This window comes from Stenella coeruleoalba, assembly GCF_951394435.1.
Source record: "Stenella coeruleoalba genome assembly, chromosome: 2".
Classification (NCBI taxonomy): Eukaryota; Metazoa; Chordata; class Mammalia; order Artiodactyla; family Delphinidae; genus Stenella; species Stenella coeruleoalba.
This window is the reverse complement of record NC_137147.1, coordinates 42,236,952-42,258,237: the sequence shown is the minus strand read 5'-3', so window position 1 is coordinate 42,258,237 and position 21,286 is coordinate 42,236,952. Positions and strand designations below refer to the sequence as shown.

The following is a 21,286-nucleotide window of genomic DNA, read 5'->3' as shown; positions in this document are numbered from 1 at the left end:
ATTGCAAGTCAGACTGAAAAATGTTCAGATACTGTACTGATTAAGTAGAAGGGGAATCTAACCATTTTACATGTGAAAGAAAATGCAGCATATAGGTAAGATTTTTTTTATGTATTACCATTTTGATTGCCAGAAATGAGGTTAAATAAGAATTTTAGGTATTGATGATTTGGCTGATATGGTAGGACTCGTAACCAAGCGTAATTGTTTCATGTAAAAGAGACAGTAGGAGTCTATTTTTAGAATATCAGAGGATGAAGGCTATTTTTCTGAAACATAAGATACAGTTTGAAATGAAAATGACAGTTTGGAAAAATTTTGGGATTTAAAGTCTAAATATTAAATGTGATTTTTGTATTTTATCTGTATTTATTTATAGATTATATGTTTTCAGGGTAAATAGGCCACATTTTCAGGGTGTGAACTGTTGGAGTCTGGTTTTGCTTTTTTTTTTTTTTTTGAATTAACATTGAAACATTGAAGTTAGGATCTTATATTGCCAAATACTGAAATACATAGTCTCTTTATTTTTGCTAATACTTTTGATTTGTATCCCTTTCAAAATGCATTTTCCCTGATCCCCACCCCCCCAAAAAACCTGAAATTTTAAACAAAGAGGGTTAAAAAGGCTGAGTAGTAAGGGTAGAGAGTATGGCTGTAAAATAGTAAGTAGTAAATAGTGGTCTTATTATAGCTATTAATTTTGTAAAAGTCATAATGTTTTGTTTAAGCTGTGAGTAAATGTTAGTAAAAAAGAATGAAGAGCAGAGGCAAGCTCTGTTACCTATTGTTTGCAGGTAGTAAGTAAAGAAATTTAAAAAGGTAAGGACCTTTGTAAGGATAGTATCTTCTTAAAATGTATTACTTAAATTATGAACTGTTAAAATTAAGTGAACCAAGATGCTTTTCATCTACTAAAGAAAGAAAAGCACAATCGCAAAATGTAGTCATTGATTATATGATTATTTAAAACTATTTTTCAGATATTCATTTTCATGCATATACTTCATTGAATTACCTAATAGAAACTAATTTCCTCTTTTTCTCTGGCTGTACAAGTAGATTTTCTTTAGTGAGATTGGGTTGCTTTAGAAAAAAAAAAATCAGCTGCATTTCTTGCTCTTGGATTTAAGATTTAGATGCTGAATCATTCTAACCTGTCTTGGACAGTAATTTTTAAAAATTTGATATATTGTAAAACTGAAAAGCAGTTTAATCTATATTTAGCAAAGGAAAAAAATGGATATGGTATAAAATGAATTAAAATCTGATAAGCCAGGGCCTACCTGGCTTAGTCATTACAGGCCTTTACTATATAAGTGAGGCTAAGCTGTTATATTTACATTACAGATCATATTCTTCCCAAAATGTAATTATGCTATGCTTTCCATGAGGATTTAATGTTGCTTGACAATGATCAAAAAGATCTTTTATAATATTCTGTAAACCACTGTAACAATACTTCAGCCAGCCATTTGGTGTTTGTAAATTTTATGCAGTAGAATCATACAAGTGTTAGATATTCTGCAGTACTAATGGGCAGTGCACATTGTTTCTATATTTGATACTTTGAGTACCCTAACATAGCCTTGATCAGGAGATTTGAGACTTACTGTGGAGTAGCATCTTTTATACTTAATATTATTTTGAATTCCTAAGCATTGGTAGTTCAGGATTTGAGTACAAGAAATATATTTCATACTATTACTGGGTAGGAAGAGACTTGAGAGTCTGACAGGAAGTAGGTCCTACCTATATTGATGACTCTACATTTTAAGTCATTGATAATTATATTGAAAAAGGTTCTGGAGAATATTTTTGTGGGTATTACTTAAATGTCTTTTGTTAGGACATTTTTATATTAGAAAAGATATTACTGAATTTCCTTTTGAGCTTTGAAATTGATTGAAAAGTTCATGTAAACATAAACAATGATGTCAGGTGTTCATTTACTCCTGACTTATATTCACTTTGGATGAATGTAGGAGAGTTGTCTAAGGGTAAAATAAATAGGTGAATGTTTAGAAGACTGAATACCAGGTGGGAATTTAACTAGTCTTAGTTCTTTTATCCTTTTGGTTTGCTATAGGTAGGCTTATATGTTGGGCCCTTTCAAAAATCTCCTCTAATTTCATATTTAGTAATGAAAATTAGAATTTAGTGAATTTTTATAAGAAATGCTCTTTTTTAAAAAAATTTTTTGGCCTCTCCTGTTGTGGAGCACAGGCTCCGGACGCGCAGACTCAGCGGCCATGGCTCATGGGCCCAGCCGCTCCGCGGCATGTGGGATCTTCCCGGACCGGGGCACGAGCCCGTGTCCCCTGCATCGGCAGGCAGACTCTCAACCACTGCACCACCAGGGAAGCCCAAGAAATGCTCTTTTTTGTTTAGAAGTATTGACACCCATTTCTCCAGTCGTTGAACTTCTAGGGATCACTGTTAAATTTAATTCCTAGGATTACATTCTCCTATTACAAAAATCATAAGTGCTTGAACTTTTTAATTCATCGAAATGTGAGGTTTTTTTTTTTTAATGTTTAAATCAAGTGTTTTTTGTGTATTTATGCCTTTTTGTAGATCAACCATAAAGGCATTTGTTAGTAATCTTTCAAGATCACTTTGGGTATAAACCTATAGTAAATGCTTGATAACTCAGGAAAATCCTGTTAAGTCAATAAAATTTACAGAAAAATTTAAAGGTAATATTAGTATTTTAGGTATATCTAATAACTCCAGCTGCCAATCAGGTGTTTGTAAGCAGACCCTATAAAGCCAACCTTCACTGAATAATTGAGACTTTAGCTTGCATTCAAATGTAATAACTTACCTGCTAAGGTCTTAAAATGTAGCCTGTTAAATAAGCAAGCAAAAATGTCCTAATGTCTTTAGCAAAGCCTTTCTTCACAGTGTTAGCATAAGACTCTAACCAAATTAGGATCACCTCATCAGATTAATGAGGATTGCACATTTGTACACACAAATACACCTACATTTTAATGTACTTATAGAAAAAGGTATTTTATAGTTGTGTTAGTAAGACTGATTTTAAAACCTTAGATTTGATAGCATGTGAACCACAGCTTGATGACTGAAAGTAAGATATATGTACCTTTTAAAATGGGGGGGGAGGAATTACTAATTTGTTATAGGCAGGTTGTTTGTAAACTGTTCTGTGAAATTATAAAACAGTGTCTTACCACATAATGAATATATTAGGCATGACATGTGGTTTCTGAAATTTTCTGTTTAAGTGTACACAACAGAGAAGAATGGTACCACTCTAAATTTTATGATGAACAAATTTCACTGGGCCTTCGATACTATTGGTCGGTTCTCAGTTTCTATAATCTAATCATTATCTCCTCCATTAAGCCAGCAACGCTACCCCCACTCCACTCACTTTGGAAAGAAACTAGGAGCTTCAAATTGGGAGCCAGCTCTAAACCCCACCTGCCTGCTCTCCTTCCCTTAATGTACAATTAATAGTATGTTGTCCTCTTCTGTAAGATGAGTCCATCTTTTTAGGCTCTGGATCTCATTCCCTTCTTTCTTGTCTTAGACTGTGAAGTATCTCTTTTCTTTCCAGCATCTTTAATCTATTCCTTTGTGTTGTAACCTTCTTACCAGCTTTTAAAAACATGCTTACATCTCTTCCAACCTTCTAGCAACCTGTCCAGATTCCTTCCACCAACCCCTCCACCTTATGGCCAGATTGCTCAGAGGTATATACACCGTTCTATTTCCTGACACTACCACCCTGCCCCCCGTTCACTCTTAATTCACTGTAGTGCATCTTGTACTTCCACCACACCTAAAACAACTTAACTAAGGTCACCAGTGACCTCCAACAAATTTTTGTGCTAAGTCCAACAAATTTTTGTCATGATTTCATTTGACTCCTTAGTAGGCATTCAGCATCTTTGACATGCCTACCTTCTTAAATCACCTGACATACATGACATTGCATTTTTTTCTGGTTTACTTCGTAACTAAATGATGTAGTGACTCCAAATCTATATGTGCATCAAAGATGTCTCTTTCTTAACTCCAGACATTTATATTAAAATTCCAATGAGGATTTCTTCATATTTTGTAAGTCCTCAAACTCTGTATGTGCAAGACTGCACTCATCTTTTCCCCCAAACCTGTCCTTAACCTGTTTGTTCCTAATTCACTTGAATAGAAGCACCATCCACCCAATTACTCAAGCTAGATAAATGGAAGTCGCCTTAATCCTCTCACTCTTGCCTCCCTATCCAATGAGACATCAGATCCTGTCTCTTCTACTTACTTTATAGCTCTCAAATTTGCCCACTTCCTTCAGTTCCTACTCTCTGTCACCTTAGTTCAAGCCACTCTTCTCTTTCACCTAGCTAGACTGGTGCAGTAGCAACTTGTTCTTTCCATGTCCATGCTTTCCCTACTCCAGTCTGTTCCTCTGTACTGCATCGAAGTAGGTTTTTTAAAACTAGAAATATAAAAATGAGATTCCTCTTGGAATAAATTAATTTTGGGGCACAAAAATAAAAATAAAAATAAATACCAGTCATTGACAATAAAACTGTGACTAAAATCAGCATGTCTTTAACTTCATGGAATTTATTGAGCACTTATAACATGTTGAAACTTTGAGGACAACAAACATGAATAACCTAAACTAAAAAAAATCTCAGCATTAACACCTCTCTCTCACTCTCCCATGCTCTCTTTTCTCTCTGCTTCAGGGGGAGGGGTCATCTTTCCATCATCAGGTGGCAAGACTAATTCAGGCATTGATCCTCTCTTTGTGGACTGTGACAGTAGCTCCCCTTTCCCTTCCAATCCATCAAACTCAGAGAACTTTTAAAAATACAAATCTGACCTAATTCCTCTCTAGCTCTCTCAAACCTCACATCTACCCAGAGTGTCCAGTTCTGATTCTCTAACATATCATTACAAAGTCCTTTCCTAATCACAGCCTGCCTTTGCAAGCCTCATGTTTATGCTCTTTGCTCTTGTTCCCGGGCTGTATGCTCTTCACATTCTGAGGCTTTCCCTACTATTACCACCATCACCGCAGCCCCAGCAGAACCATTCATCCCCTCACCTTGCTCCTGTATTCTTTTATGTATTTTACAACACTTACCATATTTTGTCGAATTGGCTGGTTTTACATTTCCACACCTCCTGCCAGACTTGAGGGCCAAAAGTTTTCTGATTTGAATTGCAATACTTTTGCAAAAGTCTGTGATTCATGGTAACTATCAAAAATGCTTGAGCTGTATTTGAAGACATAGTGTCCAAAGTCAGAAAATACATAATCTAGTAGTAGATAGATATACAACTACTATAATACTAGGAAGTTATACTCCTGCTAACTAAAATTGTAAGTTTCTTAAAATTATGATCATATTCATGCCTCTTCTATATTCTTAGCCCCCTTCCCTGCCCTGGCATTTTAGTGGGTGCATAGTTACTCTTCACATCCTTGACTAAACGAAGGGAAGAAGGCTCATCAGCAGTCTAATGGGCTCCACCTCCCATTATTATAGCCCTATCCCACTTCAGAACCCTTGAGGGATGGAAAACCCTCTTGGCTCCCAACCGGGAGAGAGACCCTGCAGGTATTGTGATAGCAAGCGCTGCCCCCATATAAAAGTCATAAAGGCAGAGTCTTTGGAGTAGTTGGAGGCATTTTCTACCATGTGCAATTTTACTCTAAGGTGACTAACAAGACAGCTGTTTTTTTAAAAAAAATGATTGTGAAGAATTACTTATTGTAAGAGATTAAGCAGTTTTGAGTTTTGCAAAGACCATCAGGTAAATTTAAAACTTTGTTTATAGCATCATCTTTTTTTTTTACTCGAAATAAATTTCCTTTCAAGCAGGCAGTTGTTTTTAAGTAGAATTCTTTATTCATTTATATCTTGTTTTTACACGTGATAACTGCATTCTGAACTTAAAATTTTATGGCCATAGTTTCTCATGGTACTTAAAACACTCTTGACATCCACTAACTTTTAATTCCAATGAATTTAAACTACCAATTTTTATCTATAAAACTATATTCTTAATCATTAAGAATTTCTCAAATGTTTGGTAAAACCTTAATAAATACCTTATTTGCAATTGATGGGTTCATTTTGTTTACTTGCTTTTGGAAGAAACTTTGATTTCAAACCAGTGCTTTTTAAAAACAATTGCTTTTACATATACTGGATACAACAGTCTTCTTTGAATTCTGTAAGATCATAAATACTAAAAATGAGGTGTTAGTCTGAGGAGAGACTGTTGTGATTACGAGGGACAGGCAAAGCATAGACCCAGTGTGGTATAAGTTGTTTTTGTTTTTTTCTGCATACCAGAAGTCCTTAAAATTAGTATCTGAAATGATTCTTAGGCTACCAGATTACTCTTTTCTTGAGTTAACTCATTGGCAGTTGTTTTCACAACCTTGTAAAAGCAAAATTTTTTAATGCAGTTGGGAAAAAATTGCCATGTCTTGATCTGAGTATTTAGTAAAGACCTCTATTAACTCTGTAGTGATTATTAAGTCTGTATGTATATTGCTAACTATTAAGTCTGTATATTGCTAATTTTTTTTTTTTTTTTTTTGCGGTACGCGGGCCTCTCACTGTTGTGGCCTCTCCCGTTGCGGAGCACAGGCTCCGGATGCGCAGGCTCAGCGGCCATGGCTCACGGGCCCAGCCACTCTGCGGCATGTGGGATCTTCCCGAACTGGGGCACGAACCCGTGTCCCCTGCATCGGCAGGCGGACTCTCAACCACTGCGCCACCAGGGAAGCCCGTATATTGCTAATTTTTGAGGCTTACTAGAACTTCGACTTAAGTTTCTTAAATTTTGTTAAACTGAAAGTACTCCGATGCTATAAGTCATTTTTTTTTTAAGAAGATATTGGGGGTAGGAGTTTATTAATTAATTAATTAATTTTTGCCGTGTTGGGTCTTCGTTTCTGTGCGAGGGCTTTCTCTAGTTGTGGCAAGCGGTGGCCACTCTTTATCGCGGCGCGCGGGCCTCTCACTATCATGGCCTCTCTTGTTGCGGAGCACAGGCTCCAGACACGCAGGCTCAGTAGTTGTGGCTCATGGGCCTAGTTGCTCTGCGGCATGTGGGATCCTCCCAGACCAGGGCTTAAACCCGTGTCGCCTGCATTAGCAGGCAGATTCTCAACCACTGAGCCACCAGGGAAGCCCTGTAAGTCATTCTTAATGAATGTACTGAAAGAAAAAAAAGACTGTACTGAGGGAAAGACTTTTCTGTTGATTGCCTCATGCTTTTTATGTTATATATTTTAATCGACCTTGATTGCCTCATGTTTTTTTAATATATTTTAATTAACTACATGTTTATTGATCTTGGCTATATTATTAGCTGTTAAAAACTTAAAAAAATTTTTTGCTGTCTGGATTTGTGAGCACTCAATATTTATTGCTTGACAGTTGCCTTTGCTTTGAATATGGCTTTGAAAGACAAAAGTCTGAATTCTTGTTTTGGATCATGGAAAAATAGTAGTACTCTGGGGCTTCCCTGGTGGCACAGTGGTTAAGAATCCGCCTGCCAATGCAGGGGACACGGGTTCGAGCCCTGGTCCGGGAAGATCCCACATGCCGCGGAGCAGCTAAGCCTGTGTGCCACAACTACTTAGCCTGCACTCTAGAGCCCACGAGCCACAACTACTGAGCCCATGGGCCACAACTATTGAAGTCCGCGTGCCTAGAGCCCATGCTCTGCAACAAGAGAGGCCACCGCAGTGAGAAGCCCGCGCCCCGTAACGAAGAGCAGCCCCTGCTCGCTGCAACTAGAGAAAGCCCGCGGGCAGCAACGAAGACCCAATATAGCCAAAAATAAATAAATCTATTAAAAAAAAAAAAAGTAGTGCTCTGAAATTAAATTATGATAATTTATATGAAAGAAATATATCAGTGTTTTCTTTGTTTCTCCATAGTATTGTTAAACTTCAAGAATTTTCCCAAATATTAATTTATAAGTAGTCTATCAGAAAAGGAAATATTAAAACCCCAAATCCATTTGTTTGCATAAGAAGAAATCATTAGGTTTATATAATTAGTAAAATGTAACACACAAATAGGTATTTGTAGGAATAGTTGTTTCTGTATGAATGTTTCCATTAATTTTTTTTCCACAGAACTAAATTGTAGTTATGTATATAGTTTCCTTCCTTAAGAAATAATTTTCATTGTTCTATTTTAAGGGGTTGCAAAGTCAACTACAGAGGCCCTGCAAGAAAGGCAAATGAGAAAAGCAGGCTACTGTGATACAAGAGGGGCTGGTGGAGTCTGGGACAAAATAAAATTTATATGGCTCATTTACGTGCATTTAAATTTCTTTAAAACATTGTGCTATCCAAACAAAAAACCTTTGCCATGCGACTTCGCAGCCTCTGGTTTATATTCATTCAACAGTAACAAAATTTTAATATTAATTTGTGGATTATTTTAAAATAATAAATACATTTGTGATTATTATGCTTATCTATCAGTATATTCCTATGGGCCACATGATAATTTTGAGGATTTTTAAAAAAACACTAGATGAGGTGAAAACATTCTCACCCCATTCCTAAACCTTTTCCTCATGGCTAATCTTAGTCCCCACAGTGATAATTAACAGGAAGCTTCAAGTGATAAATGGGGTGAAGAGTAGAGATTGTATATCTTGACAGTCGCATCAAACCAGCTCTATCAAAATATGAATTAAAGTATGGCGTTGTAGGATTTTGAGAAAAATTCATATTTTCTGGCTTCATTAAAATTTTATCCCCTTACCTTGGGTTCCCAAAACAAAAAACAAAGAAGACAGTGTATCTCCTATTCATTGTTCTGTATATTTATATAGTTTATCTTTACAGCTTGAGGAAGAACCTGATCCTGAAGAGAGGGACAGCTTCCTTCAACAGCTTTATAAGTTTATGGAAGACAGAGGTATTTTCATGCTTATTATTTAAAAGCAGACATTTCTGGGAATTCCCTGGCAGTCCAGTGATTAGGACTCAGCGTTTTCACTGCTGAGGGCCCAGGTTCAGCCCCTGGTCTGGGAACTAGTGCGGCATGGCCAAAAAAAAAAAAAAAAAAGTAGACATTTCTTTTACTGTTTTATATTCTAGGTTTATGTATTATTTTTGTTCAAATCCTGGTACAGGGATTTGGATTTCAAGCCTAAGAATCAGTTATAGCTGATAATAATAAGTATTGGGAATACAGACAACTACTAATATCTAGTTTGAGTACAAATGTAGAGGAAAAGTAGTTTTGGTATAGTTAAATTTTATCTTCTTGAGACTTATGAAACCAGAAAATATTATAATAATATTTGAGTAATAGAAAGTGAACAATCATAAGGTAAATCTACATACCCATTATTTACTAATGGCGTTTTTGTGGCAAGTAAACTAGTCTGATCCTTGGTCTCAACAAATTAAACATAATAGCCCCTATCTAAACGGAGTAGGATTTCTAATAAAGTTAGAAGAAATAGAAGCTTTATAAATCATCATACTTACTGGCATTATGTAAGTCCTGGAAATCCTCAGATAAATCAGTTCTGATGGCCTTCAACAGTGATCCTTCAGATGACTGCCACCCGTCTTAACGTTTGTGTTGAAGCATTCAAAATGGAACCATGGCCTAAAATGTGCCCTTTCCATTGTATGTTTTCTTGCCCAGGCTTCTTGAACCAGCAACATCATTGGCTACACCTTGCAGGCCCAAGGTTTGATTTAGTTTTATCCAATTCAGTGGCAGTTAGAGAGGTTATTTTATTAGTTGTGGCAGTAAAACTAAAGACCACCACAATACTGTGTAAAGAATATAGAGAATATTTTGTGTTGTCTTATATAATTTGAGGTTCTTTAAATATATGCCTCTGATTAGTCATATTTGGGAAATTAGAAATTGATAAGCTTTGTTTTCAACTTAGTATTTTCCGTTGGAATTAACATGATATTTCTGCTCTCTGATATTTAAAAGGTACTCCAATCAACAAACCACCTGTATTGGGCTATAAAGATCTCAATCTCTTCAAACTTTTCAGACTGGTTTATCATCAAGGTGGATGTGACAAGGTAAGTAAGACTGTAATGCAAAGTTAAATTGTCTAATGTTGCACTATAATATGTACTTTAGGTAATAAGCACATTTTCTTAATGAACATACAGTATTAGTGTAAAGATTATTTCCCTTTGCAAACATTAACAAATAAAAACTTAATTTTCCAGATTGATAGTGGTGCTGTATGGAAGCAAATTTATATGGACCTTGGCATTCCTATTTTGAATTCAGCTGCTTCCTACAATGTAAAAACTGCTTATAGAAAGTAAGTAGTATAGTTTATTCATCAAAGAATACATATTTACAAGGAGTATTTTCCACTTAATTTGTTAACAGTTAAATAAGAACATATCAGTCGAAGAACATTAAAGTTAGAGAAAGTATATAAAAAGGTTTCGGTTAATAAATACTGTGATTGAAAGTTATTTCAGTGTACCAAGTCTGCTTTACTCCATTTTTCATGTTCTGATTTTCTTTTCAAAATCACAGATACAGGCAGTGTTTATAGTCTGAAATTACGATACATTTTATAGAGTTGTACCTTTTGTGGTGAACAGCCTTCGCATCAAAACTATGATAGCTGTGTTCACTTATCACAAGCTCAGATTTTTCAGGAAAGAAATTTTATTTTCTGATCAATATTTTTGTCTGTTTTCCTATATAAAACACCAATAAATCAGTAACAGAAAAAATATTTTGTAAAAAAAAAAAAGGCTTGAGTTTTACTTTTCAAAAAACGTGTGTGTGTTTAATATAGTATTCAAGTTAAATGTAAAGACTAAGATTTCTTAAAATGAAATATTGTTTGTTTAGGTATCTCTATGGTTTTGAGGAGTACTGCCGTTCTGCAAATATTCAGTTTAGAACTATTCACCACCATGAACCAAAAGTAAAAGAGGAAAAAAAAGACTTAGAAGAATCCATGGAAGAGGCTCCAAAAGTAGATCAAGAAATGCCTTTAGTAGAAGTGAAGAGTGAACCTGAGGAAAACATTGATTCAAACAGTGAAAGCGAAAGAGAAGAAACAGAATTAAAATCTCCAAGGGTTAGTAGTTAAGACTAGTTTTATCTAGTTCGTTTTTAGCATTATTTTAACCTTTTTATTATGGGCATTTTCAGATATACACAAAAAAGACTCCTATGAACCTAGTTTATTTTCCAGTATTTGGTTGTGCTTCAGCCAGGCTAGCCTAGCTCCCTTTCTCTAAATATACCACATATTATTTCTTCTACCTAAAAAAACATTCCTCCTCTTATTCTGTTTATGTTTGTTCAAGTCATTCTCATCTGGGGTCAGTCTCAAATATTCACTTCCGTCAAGTCTTTTGCTAAAGTGTCACCTCACTGAAGCCTATCCTGGTCACCTTACCTAAAATTGTAACCTACCTCCTCTCTTTGGCACTGGCAATCCCTCTAATGTTGCTGTTTCTATCTGTAATTTACTTACTTGTTCAGTTTACTATTTATTGTTTCTTTTACCCCACTCTGGACTAGTATCACACTCCACAAGGGCAGGGATTAGTGTTTATTCGGTTAATTGAGAGATCCCAGGCATCTAGAATAGTGCCTGGCACATAGTAAGGACTTATTAAATAGTTGTTGAGTGAATGAATCTCCTCTTTATAATACCTGTGCCCTCAGCCAGGTGGGATCTTTTCTTTCTCTTGACTTCACAACACACTGTACAGCTCTTGTGGCAGTTTTTCATGCTCTGCCTTGTTTCCTAGTCATGTGCACACTGGTTTTATGTTCTAACTCTACTCTTCCTCTCCATTAGTATATAACTCAAATCAGGAATTGTCCCTCACTATTTTGATCTTTGTCTGATGATGTCTACACAGTAGGATTTATCAAATTTTAGAAGTAGAAAGAAAATTTAATCACACTGTCAAAGAAGTTCACTTATTGTAATGCATCTTATTTTTCAGTGAAATTGTATTTAAAAGAAAAGGTGAAATCATCTTCTCTTTTATTTGCTCAGAAACCATTTTTTAAAACTGTCCATTTTATCATCTAGTAAATGGAATCTTCTAGTGAATTTCATGAAACATCCAAAGTGGTTTGTTTCTTTTCTTTCTTTAATTTTTAAAAATTGTAAATACACATAACATAAAATTTATCATCTTCACCGTTTTTACACGTGCAGTTCAGTGGCATTAACTACATTCACATTGTTGTACAACCATCACCACCATCCATCCCCAGAACTTTTTTCATCTTGCAAAACTGAAACTGTACCTGTTAAACAGTAACTCCTCATTCCTCTCTTCCCCAACCTCTGGCAACCACCCTTCTACTTTCTATGAATTTGACTACTCTAGGTACTTCATATAAGTGGAATTATGTAATATTTGTCCTCTTGTGACTGGTTTATTTCACTCTGCATAAGATCTTCAAGGTTCATCCATGTATGCATTAGAATTTCCTTCCTTTTTTTTTTTTTTTGTGGTACGCGGGCCTCTCACTGTTGTGGCCTCTCCTGTTGCAGAGCACAGGCTCCAGACGCACAGGCTCAGCGGCCATGGCTCACGGGCCTAGCCGCTCCGCGTCATGTGGGATTCTCTGGACCGGGGCACGAACCCGTGTCCCCTGCATCGGCAGGCGGACTCTCAACCACTGCACCACCAGGGAAGCCCTTCCTTCCTTTTTAAGACTGAATAATATCCCTTGTATGTATTGTGGACATACTTCCTTGTCATTACATAAAGACCCTCCTCATCTTCATGTAAAGCATCTGCAGAGTACTGCGTAGTACGGATGTTTCATAAATTTACCTTCCTCAAGATTTTGTCCAATTTTTTATGATTATAAAAAGTGATGCAATAAATATGCTTGTAAAAATGTCCTCCCCATTTATCTAAATGTAGAGGTTTGTAAAAATATTCTCCTCATTTATCTGAATACAGAGGCCAGACTTCTAAAAATGGGATTTCTGGGATAAAGGTATAAGTTATACAAACCTAAATTTTGATGGATAACAGATGCTTTCATTCATTTACCTACAAATATTTAAAGAGCACCTGCCATGTGCCAGGCACTGTCTAGATCTGAGGTTACAGAAGTGAGTAAGACAGAGACCCTGCCCTCATGGAACTTACATTTAAGTTCTTTTTTTTTTTTCCCCCGACCTTTGATGTTTAAATAGCACATAGTCGGCGACTAGGTAAAACATTTGTTATACTGAGATATTGTTAAGTATTCTAGTGCTCCCAAAGTTCTTGGCTCTTTTTTTATCCTCACTTTATTCCAAGTAGAGGGGAATTCTGCCAGTGTATAGAGGTTGACTGGAAGGAGAATTTAGGAGATAATGAAATGGCTCAACAGTTTCATGGTCATTTGAGCATGCAGCAAGAGACTGGATAAAAGCTGCTGGGCGTATAACAAGTTACTGCTGGCCTAGTGAGCTCTCCAGATACTCATTCAAAGAAATGAGCTCACTTTTTGGCCATTGATACAGTTCAGTCCTTTTAAAATGTAATCACACTGAAACACAGTGATACGTTAATTTTATCTTAGTAAACAGTAGAATTAGAGATGACAGAACTTCTAAAAACTTAAGGGACTGATTTATTATTATTAACTTACATCATTGACACTTAGATAATTCTTTAAAAAATTTTATTATAGTCAGGAAATATTAAAAGTGAGATAATAGAGTGAACACAGGAGAAAATCTTTATTTTTTGTGTAGTATGTAGCCAGGGATCATAGTACACTTGGACATAATTAAGTGATTTACATGGGTTATTCTTTTCCTTTTGAGAGGAAGAGAAAAGTGTTCAGGAGTTGATGGGTTACCAGTGTCATGCCTCAAGCTAGAGAGAAGACGAGTCATTGCTGTGAAGGTTTAAGGAAAAGATGCATTTTTCTATGTTTTTTTGCCCTTTGTAGTGATAGTTACTTTAAAGCTTTTATCCCCCTATTAGGGACGAAGGCGAATTGCTCGAGATGCAAATTCTATTAAAAAGGAAATTGAAGAAGAGAAAACAGAAGACAAATTAAAAGATAATGATACAGAAAATAAGGATGAAGATGATGACTATGAAACTGCAGAGAAAAAAGAAAATGAGTTACTACTGGGGAGAAAAAATACACCAAAGCAAAAGGAGAAGAAAATTAAAAAGCAGGAGGATTCTGACAAAGACTCAGAGGAAGAGGAAGAGAAGAGCCAAGAGAGGTACATTATCTTATATTTGTTCTCCAGAAGCACCTGTCTGGGGTACAGCAGCGCTCTGTTCCTGCTTAGAGATTCAGGTTTGAGGGAATGTTTTCTTATTGGGACTTCCATTCCTCTTGTCTAATGAAGGTGAGACACATTGTGAAGATGATGTGTATCGCCTTTCGGAATTGGAGAATATACTGGTCGCACCATTTTAATAGCACTTGTGCCCTAAACAGTGGCCTCAAAGAAGGCTGCGCCACCCAGTCAAAAGAAAGGTCCTGCAGTTGACAGCAGGGAAGGGAGCTGGAGAAAAATGGAGGAAGTGGACAAGAGGAAACAGCGACAGCAAAAATTCCATTTTAAAAAAGGTACAATTTGGGAAAGCTAACAAACACATGGGTGCACAGTACTAGCAGATGTTTCTGTGTGTTAGCTTTATCTAAGAACATTTTTCTTTTTCAAGTTATTGTATTAGAATAAGTGGCATGCACCCCTGATTCTAGTTTGGAAAGTACATTCTTGCCCCACATCACGACAATTAAATTTCGGCCTTTTAATGTTCATCCTGTTTGCTGTTGAATGAAAACTGTTTTTGTTTTTTCTCATGTATTACACACGTATGGGCTGAATTGACTTAAAAATAACCAATGATTAGGCAGTCTAGCTAGATCACGGTAATGTCCAACTATGTTCAGTTGGCCATTTCTTTGTTGTCAAATGGATTTACTAATTTTTAGACACTACTAAAAAATGAATTTTAATTCAGCAACAGCAGCATAACACACTTACTTGTATAGAAGCTCTCCTCCATAGTTATTTTTTGATTATCATCTGATGCTAAATTTTCTAGAAATGTGAGTTACTAAGCAAAATTGGGAACAGTGGCCTGCTGCCTCCGACTAGTGGCTGACACCCATCTGAAAATTAACCGTTGAGAAAATTACTGGAAAAATAGTAACGATTGGTGAGCGGGAGGTAATTTTATGATTCAGTACAAATAGGTGCAGGAGCTTTCACAATTACATGTGAATTAGGTTAGTGAATAAAACAAGTTCTGTCGTGAAATAGGATTAGGATTAGGGAAAGTGGGAGGAAGTAATTCGAGTTGAGTATAATGATGTGAGTATAGTATTTGAAGTATTCGGACAATAAATTTAAGCAAAGATAAACCACCTAAAACGTAAGGCCTAATTACAGTTTGAAGATGTGTTAAAAATAAGCATCAAAATGTGTATATTTTATAGTAATGCATCAAACGTGTAATACACATATATACACATACACACTATGTGGTTTGAAAAGCCTTTATAATTAATTGATATGTAAATGGAATATTTATTTTAGAGACAGAAAATTTCAGACTTGAATATGAAGAATGGTATTTCCTTTTACTAAATAAAAATTGAATATACAAACATAGTCTGTATTCTCATTCAGTAGCAGGAATTATGGAAATAGGAAACTTTTTTATTTATAGAGACTTCTGTCTTAAGTAGTTTCTCATGGTGTTTTGAAATTACCTTATCAGGATATAATTGGAAGATGCCCTTGGAAAGAAAACATTCCCACTGCTAATGGGTTATCAAAGCTTCTTCATGTCGGGTCCCCCAGTGGTCCCTAAAATAATGCCCTATGTTTATGACAGAACACAGTACCTCCTTTTAAGCTTTTTAAAACTCTTGTGACACTAGTGTGATCTTTGATGCAAATCTTTTCTGAATCCTTGCCAGGCTAATAAAGAATGTTTTATTTATAAAAATATGAAAAATATTGTTGGACCTCCCTATGTGAATCTCCTTTATATCTGATTATCAAAACAAAGAAGAACTGATGGGAGATGCGTAAAAACAAATAGGAATCAACATTAGATATGCAAAGTTTTGTTCTCCTGGTGCTATGCCACAGTTATAACAAGTGGCCTGATACTCAAGTATCTTTTCTTTGTTAGGGTGGGGAAACCTTTAAAATAGAAACTATCAGTAATTTAAAAGATAGAGTTACTAAGGTAGTTAGCCCTTGTTCATTATTTTGCCCACCAAAAAACTAGTCTTGGTTAAGAACCGTTCTGAATTGAGCCGAAAGTAGTAGTAAAGTAGACTTAAAAGGCATTTTAGTTGCAGGAAGTTAAAAACTATCTTTAGGTCATTTTCACCTGTAAGGTGGCACTTGAGTATGAATCCTAAAGACTTTTTCAAAGCATGTTGTCCTTATTTTGCTTTATCAAAAGTGACTTATTTGACTCCACATCATCATTAACTGTGATTATTGATTGGCCTTTAAGAAGTATGGATTTCCTTTTGGTACAGTGCACCTTTACATAGTAAATAAAGTCCTTAGTAAGTAGTCTGTAAAAATCTTCTCCTTCTCCTCCTTCTTCTCCTCCTCCACTGACATGAATTAGGTTATGACTCTTCTACATGTTGGATTCTTTTAGCATATATTATTTTGTTTTCCATTAAGTTATTAGTAGCATTATCAATGTTATAACTTACTGCAGGGAAGAAACCGAAAGCAAATGTGACTCTGAAGGGGAGGAAGATGAGGAAGACACAGAACCTTGCCTAACAGGAACCAAAGTGAAAGTAAAATACGGACGAGGGAAAACGCAGAAAATCTATGAAGCCAGTATTAAAGGCACTGAAATTGATGATGGAGAAGTTTTATACTTGGTACATTACTATGGATGGAATGTCAGGTAAGCAAGAAATTATTTTCTTTTTTTGAAATTTCTTTCATTGGTTCAGAAAGATCAATTTAATGTTTTAAAGAACTAAAGCAAATAGTGTATTTGTATTTACAAAGCACACCTTGCATCTGAATTTTCCAAGACTCCTGTCATTCCCACTGTTTTACTAGCTATGTCAATACTTCCAGCCAAAGGTCACCAGGATCACATCTGTAGTTGAACAAGTTGGATTTATTACTCATTTTCAGTGAGGGAGAACACACAGCTTGGAGAACCACGTGGCACCTCAGTTAGAGGGTGGATCTGTGAAAGCTTACAGTACCACCTTGGGGAAAAGCAATACCCCAGGATTCTGTGGAAACATCCTGTAGGGAGCCAGGCCCATGGCGCCCAACAGTGCAAGTGGTTTTGTTTGTTTGTTTATTTATTAAATTTATCAGAAATCAAACCTGTATCAAGCACTGTAACAATTCTGAATTGGTTAATTAATAAAAAAAAGAATATTAGATAGGACTTAGATCTGAGCTTCTGTTAGGTGATTTTGGGGTGGGTTTAAGGAAATGGGGCTTTGCTCTAGACTGGATGCTGTCAAGAAGTGGGGGGTAATTCTGTGATTGGTTATCTTAATCTTATCTATAAGGAGAGAAGACTAGAGCAAGGTTAATGCTATAATTGGTAAAGCAGCAGCAGTCAGGAAAAAAAAGGATGCTCGGTCATTTTTGTGGCTTGGAAAATGTTCCTGTTTTTTTCTGGGTTGAGACACAACTAGGGAGTGGTCTTGTTTTTGTCTTGATCCATTATGGTCACGGAACAGACCTGTCTGATGTTGATGTTCTGTGAAATTGTTCACATTCAACATGAGAACAACACGCCCAAGCTGTGAGGGCCAGAACAGCTCCGTAGCAACAGCAAGGCCCAGCTAATAGTACCAGGCTAGTTCCTGAATGGCAGGGACTACTTTTCTCTTTCTCCTTTAGAAAGTCTTGTGTGTTCAGTATCTCTGCTTGCCCTGTAGTTGCTTTGAGCCAGAGTGCTCCAAAATTTCCCTACATACTCAGTGTGTGCCCTGTTACGCCTCAATTCCCTCATCTGAATTGGGGAAGACAGAGTACCTATTTTACAGGGATTCTGTGAGAAGCAGTGCTAATATCTACATTAACGTGCAAAGTTAATATAATTAGTGCCTAATATAGTTAGTAAGTGCTCAATAAACATTAACTTTTCTTTAGTGAGGGGGAGTTCGGTTTCTGTCCTCTCACATCATTTTAAAAGAGTATGGTTTTAATGAATAGCGTATAAAACTTGAAAATTTCTTTTCTCTTTTCTCAAACCAGCCCTTGTGCCCTTCACATTTCTGCCAACACTAAAAACAAACTTTTTCGTCCATCTCCCAGTTGTTTTGTATGTATGTACTGAATTTGGGAAGAAAGACCGCACTTACCAACCTCGAGTCCCTGCTTTGCAGTTGCAGCCCATTGTAGCCTTTTTTCCTCAGATTCTATTTAGTTCACATCCATCTACTTTTATTTACCATCAGTGTGTCTTTTCTGCTTTCCAGAATTTCCCCCTTCTGTCATCCTTCTGTCTCATTTTTTTAATGTTTTACTGTATGACTCTTCTTCACAGTCATTTTATTACATGCTCATGTTCTTCCTAACTGGTTACCTAACTGGAATTCACATGGTTATGGGTTTTCATTGACCTTCCATACTGCTAGATATTGGGTTAATGCAGGAGAAGATCATTTTTAAACCATAGTATAGGTAGTCATGGTACTGTGTCAGCTGAACTTGCGCATATTGGAACAGTGTCCTTCTTTTGCGTGACTTCACGGTAATTCGGTAACAAAGTGAGGGTATGGTTGCCATCATCATGGTGCAGTTCAAAGCAAGGACTGCCTGTAGTTTTTTTGCTTAAATGTTCAGATTTTAGATTCTGGTTGAGCTCTATAAATACCTATATATTCATATAATATGAAAGTTGTTATTTAGTTCTAGGAAGTTTAATTCCTTATTTGCCCCTGATTAGTAACTTGGACTGACTATGTTAAAATTTAGAAGTGATGTCAATATTTTGGGAAAGGGGAAAATGAGGAGTTCTCAACTTGAGCTAAACAGAATAAACGTAGGTAAAGGAAATATCTATAAAAAATTTCAGTCTTAGAGGTGATACAATTCAGAATAAAATTTTATTAGAAATACTGGAGGCTAGAGAGAGTTCTGAGAGGAAAAGAGTTGAAAAGGCCTTCATAAAATAATCCGGAACTGAGCATATTACAAACTTGAATTTACCTGACTTGTTTGGCATTATTCGATCAATAGAATGAATTCCAGTGCAGAATCACTTATTTCATTAAGCTCAGATGTGTGGGAGTTGTGGAAAAGAAGGCAGTTCAAACAATCTTGAATCTGTTTAGAGTTTGCCTACCCTGCTATCCCTGTAAGCCTGTTTTCCCTGAGAAATTCTCTTGCCTTGCCCTGTTGGGGGCAGGTACATAAAACACCTAGTAGAGTACTTGGCACACACGTTACCAGCAAACTAGCATCCGTGCCCTTCGCATTTCTGCCAACGCTAGAACCAAATTCTTTAGCCTATCTCACTGTTGTTTTTATTTGGTGAGTACCTTTCAAATAAGGTATTCTTGTGAATTTTTAATATATTCTTTATTTTAAGGTATGATGAATGGGTGAAGGCTGACAGGATAATCTGGCCGTTGGACAAAGGTGGACCAAAGAAAAAACAGAAGAAAAAAGCTAAAGTATGTACATAGGTGCCATATCCTTTATGATAGGTACAGGAATTATTCATATTGTATTTTCTGTAAACGTTGTTTTCTCATTGTATAATCATCTTGAGTCTTTCAAAGTAACTGTGATTTTCTCTTCTACAACACAGAAGCTTAAAAAGTAAAAAATGTAAACACATTACCACGCTGTTTCAGGAAAGGTGAAAACCAGCGACCCCTAGGGCACAGACTTCAAACACAAAGGCCTATGAGGTTCTCTAGAAAAGGGGTGTAAAGTAGGACTGAGAGTGACAAAGGAGAGGTCAAGTTTCTCATCTAGAGAGAATGGAACTAACTACTCTGCTGTGGGATGCAGACCCAGGGTTGCCAGATTTTAGGATTTTTCAAGACAACTGTATTTTTTAAAATGTGAAATCTAATTTTTAAATGCTGGAAGCTGATACTAAATTTTAAGACATACGTTGGCCAGTTGTACCCTCATGCACGCCCACAATTTTCAGCCTTTGCTGTAGAGATGATGACGTATCTTTCTTTTCCTCAGGGAATAGTAAGAAACAAGGGGGAGAGCTTGAGTAGTGTATAGCTCTGTAATGTACTGACTCTGACCTTCACAATATAATTGCAGTGTTACAAGTTGAAGTTGTAGAACATCATATTCACATAAGTACAAAAATATTTTAGAAAACGATTTAATTTTAATTTTTCCATAACTACAGATTAGGAGTTGACATAACAAACCTTTTTGAGTTATAGTTTTCCTTGGAGAAGTAGACTGTTCATTTTTCATAGGCTGGTGCTTCTCATACATTTTGTTGTTGTTACCCAGAACAAAGAAGACAGTGAAAAGGATGAAAAGAGGGATGAGGAGAGGCAGAAGTCAAAACGGGGACGACCTCCTTTAAAATCTACTCTTTCATCAAACATGCCATATGGTTTGTCTAAGACTCCAAACAGCGATGGAAAATCAGGTACCAGAAGTGCTCACATCAATATGCCAGACAGCTCACCTCTGTCAAATGGAATGGAAGGTGCTGAATTCTGAGAATCACTGGTTTTTTAAAAATCAATAATAAAAATAATAAAACTTCAGTTTTGCGAGAGATTCATAGCAAGTCATCTAGGTTTTTTTTTTTTTAAGGAATCAATTTTATTTATTTATTTTTGGTTGTGTTGGATCTTTGTTGCTGTGCGCGGGCTTTCTCTAGTTGCGGCAAGCGGAGGCTACTCTTCGTTGCGGTGCGTGGGTTCTCATTGCCGTGGCTTCTCTTGTTGCGGAGCACGGGCTCTAGGCATCTGGACTTCAGTAGTTGTGGCTCGCGGGCTCTAGAGCGCAGGCTCAATAGTTGTGGTGCACGGGCTTAGTTGCTTCACGGCATGTGGGATCTTCCTGGACCAGGGATCGAACCTGTGTCCCCTGCCTCGGCAGGCGGATTCTTAACCACTGCACCACCAGAAAAGTCCCTAGGCTTTTACTATATGATTTAAACTACAAAATTTGATTTGAAGAAAATGTTTATTTTGCTGTATCATGTTTATTTAAAATTTAGTGATGTTTTACTTAATTAGGAATAACTTTTCTTGTTAATACCGTAGGAATATTCTTTTTAAAAATTGTTTATTTATTT

At 36.3% G+C, this 21,286-nt stretch overlaps 1 protein-coding gene across 2 annotated transcripts in view; it reads left to right on the top strand.

The window, feature by feature from the left end:
• ARID4A (AT-rich interaction domain 4A) overlaps positions 1 to 21,286 on the top strand; it is a 59,244-nt gene that overhangs the window by 23,218 nt on the left and 14,740 nt on the right. For both annotated transcript variants that reach the window (XM_079912900.1, XM_079912899.1), the window contains 8 exons: positions 8,870 to 8,942; positions 9,987 to 10,081; positions 10,235 to 10,332; positions 10,881 to 11,112; positions 13,994 to 14,244; positions 16,727 to 16,924; positions 19,589 to 19,673; positions 20,488 to 20,629. In XM_079912900.1, coding sequence (XP_079769026.1) covers positions 8,870 to 8,942; positions 9,987 to 10,081; positions 10,235 to 10,332; positions 10,881 to 11,112; positions 13,994 to 14,244; positions 16,727 to 16,924; positions 19,589 to 19,673; positions 20,488 to 20,629 — 1,174 coding nt within the window. The remainder of the gene's footprint in view (positions 1 to 8,869; positions 8,943 to 9,986; positions 10,082 to 10,234; positions 10,333 to 10,880; positions 11,113 to 13,993; positions 14,245 to 16,726; positions 16,925 to 19,588; positions 19,674 to 20,487; positions 20,630 to 21,286) is intronic.